This window comes from Macadamia integrifolia, unplaced genomic scaffold (assembly GCF_013358625.1).
Source record: "Macadamia integrifolia cultivar HAES 741 unplaced genomic scaffold, SCU_Mint_v3 scaffold401, whole genome shotgun sequence".
Taxonomy (NCBI): Eukaryota; Viridiplantae; Streptophyta; class Magnoliopsida; order Proteales; family Proteaceae; genus Macadamia; species Macadamia integrifolia.
This window is the reverse complement of record NW_024870043.1, coordinates 261428-268707: the sequence shown is the minus strand read 5'-3', so window position 1 is coordinate 268707 and position 7280 is coordinate 261428. Positions and strand designations below refer to the sequence as shown.

General features: G+C 33.9%; 1 protein-coding gene and 1 pseudogene across 1 annotated transcript; both read right to left on the bottom strand.

Annotated features, from left to right (window-relative positions):
• Positions 1–1415: 1415 nt before the first annotated feature.
• On the bottom strand, positions 1416–1802 carry LOC122068466 (annotated as a pseudogene).
• Positions 1803–4033: 2231 nt separating this feature from the next.
• Positions 4034–5882, bottom strand: LOC122068453 (cysteine proteinase inhibitor-like). Its single transcript, XM_042632304.1, has 2 exons — positions 5523–5882; positions 4034–4469 (listed from the first exon to the last, which is right to left on the bottom strand). The coding sequence occupies exons 1-2, from the start codon at positions 5820–5822 to the stop codon at positions 4290–4292; spliced, it is 480 nt and encodes a 159-aa protein (XP_042488238.1). The 5' UTR covers positions 5823–5882; the 3' UTR covers positions 4034–4289.
• Positions 5883–7280: the final 1398 nt, after the last annotated feature.

Sequence of the window (7280 nt, the reverse complement as noted above, 5' to 3'; positions counted from 1 at the left end):
TGTATCCATTATGGTCAAGATTGGAATAAGACATTGCAAGATGGGCTTTTCAATTGTAGAACTCAAGCCGAGAATATTCCTCAACCTTTCTTCTAGCTTTGTCCTGTTGATACAACCATCCTGCTTGATATCAATACGTTTCACCCGCTCCTTGAAATCGAGAGTCTTGGGAATAACAATAAGTTGGCGCATGGTGTGCGAGGACATGATTAAAAGTGTGTATGAATGTATATATTAGGTTTACCAAAAAAAGAAAAAAAAAATGAACTTGTATATTAGAAGATAAGAAAGTGTATATATGATGTGCATGGTAGGTTTAGAAGTGTGTATGGTGTGCTTCTCTCCTTCGAGTCTGGATCACATTCTCCTCACATTCTCATACGAGAAGCATCTGTATACGCCCTTAGACTCATACATGGATTCCATCAAATTAGGAGATCTATGCTAATGGGAGAATGGATGCTATACATGTGCGAGCCTCAGAGTATAAGATTGTGATCTGAACTCCTTCATGAGGTCATAGGGACCTTTATTCAATTTTTGTGGTAATTATAGCAGCCTTTATATCGGACTTAGACCCTAATAAATATTAATTAAGTGACAAAGACCATTTTAAGATATTTAAAAATTAATTTAAATAATTTTAGTATAAAAAATTTCTCCAATTAATGTAAATTATATTATTTGAAAAGCACCCTGATCCCAATTACTGAAACTGTTACTAGGACTCCACGTTTCTTTGTTTCATTTTTATTTATTTATAATTTTTTTTTTCTCAACACCTTGTTGAACTGTTCCTTGATGTTACTGGTTTGCTCCATTTGCTCCATTGAATTGAACAACAAACAATTGGTAGGTCCTTGCCATATTGATGTTGATCTAAATGGAACAATAAAGAAGGAGGCAGGCAGATACCATGATCACACATATACACACATACATACATACATTTCTTTTTGTCCAAGTAGAGTGGGAACAACTACATGGCTTGGATCAGAGAAATATTGAGAAAACAACCTAAGACTACGTTTGGTTACACTCCCATTCAGTGGAAATCAATCTTAATCAGAATTGATATTTCTTGATTCTGTTCCGATAGAATAAAAGACATTTGATAAGCCTATTCCAGGATCAATTCTGGAACACAAAAAGATTAAGAATAATTGTTGAAAGGTTTTAGACAGAATCAATTCGAGAACAACAATTAAGTGTAATTACGAAAATATCATCATAATTTATGAAATTACATGATATTTACAGAAATGGCATCATATCTTATTTAATCATGTAGTGAATCAAAAACATCCTAGAAATACTGAAACTACGTTGACGTGAGTTTATATAGGACTTTATATAATAGTCTTCTACAACATATCTCTCTACCAAATTCTTGAGAGAATAGTCAACCTTGCTTATCAGAACCACCAACGGGCTTGAACTCTAGCACCTCCTTGAAGTTCATCCATGGCTTCAGCCAGACTTTGGTTTCATAGATCTTCTTCTTACCATCCTCAACTATCTCCAGAGTGAGATTGTAGATAGTACCAGCAACCACCTGTTCCTTTGCATTCACCACCTTTTCAAACTCAGCTACATTATTCTGCGCACAAGATCAAACATCAAGTATGAACCCTAGGTAGACAAATTAGATCAAAAAAATATATCTATAGATTTTAGAGGGGAAAAAAAAAAAATACTTGTTTCTTGTTGTGTTGATTGACGGCGAAACGGGCGAGTTCGTTGATCTCCATACTGTTCTGAAACCCTTTAACTTCATGAATCCCACTGGTCATGGTTGCCATTCTGATCAGATTATTGTCACTGAAAGACCTAATTCATAACAAGGAGGAGAAGAAAACCACAACATATAGACAACAGAAGAAGAATGGACCAAGGGATGGGCACGCTGGCGGCTGGCCCGGTGGCTCCACCCTTATCCCTAATTAATTCAATTGAGTTTCATTTGACCTCCTTCCTCTCTCTCTCTCTCTCTCTGAAGCTGGATTTTATTTTTTTCGTTAAAAAAAAAAAAAAAATTTGTTCAAAGGATTCATCATAAATGTGGCACATCTTGAAATCAGATTCAGATCATCTTGTAACGTGCCAACTCCTCAGTGAGCATCCGGCGCCGGCTGGAAGGTCCTATCATGAGAGCTGACAAATAGTAATTTTCTTTTTCATAGGGAGGAAGTGGGTTGTTTAATCAAGGTGGTCACAACTTTGACTCCATATAACTGGGTTTGTTTAGACCAACTTGCTCAGCTAAGCCCTAAGAGATAACCTCCCCCCCCCAACCAAACCTGGAACCTCTGGACTTCAAGGTTGAATACATAATAAACAAACCATTAAGGACACCAAGAGGCTAGTCTCAAAGCCTACTTGGGAGCCTTAAGTTACAGTGAATCCCTTGGTCAAATAATCATGCATTATGATAGGAAATCCCAATTCTCCGGACCTTTTAATCATTTCTTTACATGTACCTACCGTAGTATTCAAGTAATGCCCTTTGATTTCAACTATCTCGGCTTATGTTTTATAAATTACTCTGATTGAGGAATTTAGGGTTACACATGCCTCGGGTCTGGTATTTTATTGAAAAAGAAAAAACTCTAAGATCCATCATAGTTAAGTTTCACCCAAAATATTTCTCCAACAACAAGTGTTTAAAACAGAAATGGTGGAAAAGAATAAAATACTTTGTTTAATACAATGTATTTAAAATGGTTCAGAATTTGAATAGTAGAATTAATCAGTACAATTGAATAAAAAAAATGACTATTAAATATATATACATAACTTATGGGATCAATTCATGACTTATTAATTGAAAGGATTTTCTTATTGACATTCCTTAATCTGTCAAATGACTTGTAAGCACACTTTTTGTCTTTTTTAATACAATATGTTTTGTTCTTCAATAAGGGTAAATTTTATTATTTCACATATATACTAAAAAAAAATGTACAAAACAATGAGAGCTTTTGATACTGGCATGGTAATAAGTCACTTTCTAGTTTTTTATTAAATTCATTTTATAACCTTAACTTAAAGGAGTTCAGAGGATAAAACAAGTTGTTTTACAAAAAAAAAAAAAAGGATAAATAAGGGAAGCTGTCAAGTTCTAAATACACCTATAGATGTGCATGTCATTAAGAAATCCCTTAATTAAATACTGGGAGAAGGTTGGGTATGCCGCCGATATATCCAGATCCGTGTCTATCTCTCTCCTCCTCCCCTTTAAAAAGTCCTCTATGCCCTTCCCATCCCAGCCCCCCATTGGTTGAGGCGTTGAGCAACTAGCTCCAGAAAAGCCTACGCCATACCTAACCTCCTCTCTTAAATATTAATATTTGATGTGTGGAGTTTATGGACCATAAACTTATTTAATATTAAATTCATTTTTTAAAAATCAACATTTAAGTTTTGGGAGAGGGTTCCCATAACGCCAATGTAGGGAGGAATCTGCATATTATAACAATAGCAATGCAAAGAATTATATCATCCACATGGGACTCATATGATTAGAGCAGGATGGAAGAGGGTTCCCCACAATACCCGTGTAGGCAAGAATCTACATACCATACCAATGGTGGTGCAAAAAATGCATGAAATCATCCACATGAGATTCACATCGTTAGAGTAAGAAAGAAAATAATAAAGAAACCCATGTGAGAGGGAAAAAAAAAAATATACTAACATAGTTGAATACTTATTCCCTTATGTTTTTTGCCGTATTTGAACTCAAAAAACATAAGTCGTAATTTTGTTGGTATTATTTGTTTATTGAAGAAAACTCATTCTTGATTTGATTTCTTAATCAGCAACTTTTATCCAAAAAGAAATTAGCATGTCCAATATCTTATAATATGGAGAGAGTGATGTAACTATAAAAAGTTATTAAACGAAGTGGCATTTCTTGATTCTGCTTCGACAAAATGAAAAATGATATTTGGGAAGCCTATGCCTATTCCAAGATCAATTCTAGAAAAAAAGAAGATCAAGAGCACGTTTGGAAGGTCTTATACAGAATCAATTTGAGAACGGCACTTATTAATTACGAAAAATGTTATAATGGCCTATGAAATTACACAATATTTACAGAAATACCATCATAGCTTATTGTATGGGATAGTAAATCGAAGCATTCTTGTAATACTATCCAACTCTTTATTCTAAGAACCACCAAGGGGCTTGAACCATGGTTTCAAGTATCGATATCGTATTGCTCTTATTGTATTGGTATTGGCAGAAATTGATATCGATACCAATACCAATACTGATACCAAGAACTAAATTGATGGCTTGAACTCTTGCAACTCCTTGAAGTTCATCCATGGCTTCACCCAAACTTTGGCTTCGTAGATCGTCTTCTTACCTCCCTCAACCACCTCTAAAGTAAGATAGTAAATGGTACCAGTTACCACTTGTTCTTTCACATTCACCACCCTACCAAACTCAACAACCTTATTCTGCAGGTAAGATCAGACATCAAGGATCAACTCAAAATTTTAACCTAAGATAAATATATCAAAAAAATTAGAAAGGCATATCCAGTGTATGAGACTCTTGCATATGCAAAGTCCGGGGGATCGAAAAGTATTACCATGTTAAAAAAAAAAAAAATAAAATAATAATAATAATACAAGAGGAGCAACATGCAACAAGCCCAACTATAATGATTAACCGAAAGAATATTATGATAAGCAGTTAGAATAAATGAAATTGTGATCTTAAAAAAAAATTAATTAAAGACAAATTTTAATTAGTGTGCGGTCAAAAAATTATTTTTTTGGGAGAATGGGGTGTGAAGGTGGTGAATGAAACCAACCTAGGAAAAAGTGTTGGGGTTCACATGAAAATAATAATTCTTCTTCAAATGTAAATAGCCAATGTTAACTTTAAGGACGAATTCTATTTGAGTTCCAACAAATCCAAAAATCAAGAACAAAATTGATGATAACCCAAAAAATTCAAAGGTTAAAGAATGTGAGTGAATGAAAAACAGAATTCAACATAAATGAAAAAAAAAAGTATATTGCTTTAAGGCTCTCTTTGGTATGATTTCTATTTGTATTTATTAACTATTTTTTAGAAATTATTTGTGACAATAAATTGTGGACCACAAATAATATTTGTTTGGTTACTATTTATAAAATAGATTATATAATGAGAAAAAAGGTTTCAGTTGTCACTTTCAGCTTTGAGCTTTAAGCGAGCGAGATGATAGGATTTGAGATTTTTTATTGGAAAAGTATAAAACATATTGAAGTTAGTTATTTACCATTGATTTTGAGTAATTTAGCACACATGCTCATTTAAGATAGAAAAAATCAACATAAATGATTTATTTCCATAAATCAATAAAATAACTTGAGAGTAATTTGTGATTTGTGATTTATTCTAATTTATTATAAATAGAAATAAGTGTTATAAATTATACCAAATACTTATAAAAATAGAAATAAATCAAATAAATACAAATAGAAATCAAACCAAAGAGAACTTAAGAGGGGGAAACATACTTGTTTCTTATTGTATTCATCAATTGCGAAACGGGCAAGTTCATCAGTCTCAACACTGTTCTGAAACCCCTTAACTTCATGAATTCCACCAGTCTTTGCCTCCACAGCACCGGGCTTTGGTGCCCCACCGGTCATTGGCTCCATGTTGGGTAATATTAATGGCCCCGGCTCTAAAAATATCGGAATATTCCCTTCATTCATATTCATCAGATTATCATCATTGCAACACCCTAATTCACAATGCGTAGAGAAGAGGATCACAACATATAGACAACATAAGAACAACAGACGAAGAACCATATTAATATAAGGCCCAAGGATCTCTCTCTCTCTGCAACTCTTCTTTTTGGATTTAGATTTATTTACTTTTTTCTTTGTATTCTCTCAAGATTTTTCTTTTTTTATAAATTTTTCTTAAGGAAGACATTGTCAATGACGTGTATGACGTGTAAGACAGTCAATCTAAATCCGATCCTTAGAATAAGGGGAATATGCCTTTTTCCCATGAGTTTCTCACGTTAATCATCCACAATGTCTTGTCTCTGGAAAAGAAAAAAATGTTAAAGGATACGTCATATGTATGCCACGTGTTGAAATCTTGAGAGTCAAGAATAGTAATCTTCTTTCAATGGAATTGGATCGTTGAATCAAAGTGGTTCGTTACTTTGACTATTAAAGGACTTATAATCGGCATGGCTTATATCCACTTGATTAAGTTAAACTCTATCTATTAAAAGCCTACTTGGGAGCCTTGGGAATTTAGGAATTTAGAGCCAATGGAAGCGCATACCAGGGATCCTTTTTTTTCTTTAAGGAGGGTCAAGATGGTGAGGCCAATTCATGCGTTATTGTTAAAGCGTTTTTTTTATTGACACCTTTTGAGGTAGAAGAACTCTGCCAGTTTGATGTAGAAAACATTCAAACATAATAGGTGTGAAATGACCGCACAATCCCTTTATATGCGTTGAAGATGCTCTTACCAATGTTCTCATTGGCTTTCATCTATTTTAATATAAAATGTTTCTTTTCTAATTAAGAGTAAATATTATCATTTCACATATATATTCAAAAAATGTACAAAATGAGAGCCTTTGAAAATGATCGTAATAAGTCACCTTAAAATTATTTATAAGCAAGATGGTTTCCTCCAACACGCAGGCACCTGAGGATTCCCTCTACGAATCTTCCAAAAGGGGGCAATTTTAGATCTTTCACTTGTGCGGGGGTGTGTGAAAGTGATTCGTATACTAACGTCGTAGGATCCATTTTTCCTATTTTAAAAACTCTTTTATATGCATAACTTATAGAAATTTTTTACCATAAAATTAATTTTTCCATTGATTTTTTCTTTATCATTTGCAAATTTTACATGGATTGGTTAAATCGTTACTACCTGAACGATCCGGGTTCAGTCATTTTCTTTTTGTTTCAACTTAAATCGGACTGATTCCAAAGCCGATTCTGTTTTCAGCCCAAAATCGTAGACTCGGTTGGAATGGACTGATTCAGGACGATTCTAGTCCGATTGGGAACGGGATCTCCTCCCACCGATTCAAACCCAATTCCTATTATTAAAATCCTGCTGATGATGGACCAAGGTACGGTCTCAATCTCCATTTCTCTCCTATCTAGGGATGTAAATGGATCAGATACGCATTAAATTCGGACTGGATGCGATTGAATCTGGGTATTTCTTGATTAGATACAGATATCTCTAAATGGATACGGATGCATATCGAACTTGGATTTTCAACAATT

What these genes read in the sequence shown, in the direction of transcription:
- LOC122068453 (XM_042632304.1), bottom strand. Translation starts at nt 5,822, where the DNA reads ATGGTTCTTCGTCTGTTGTTCTTATGTTGTCTATATGTTGTGATCCTC. An exon ending in ATGAATACAATAAGAAACAA is followed by an intron (nt 4,470 to 5,522) that starts GTATGTTTCCCC and finishes TCTTACCTGCAG; the next exon opens with AATAAGGTTGTTGAGTTTGG.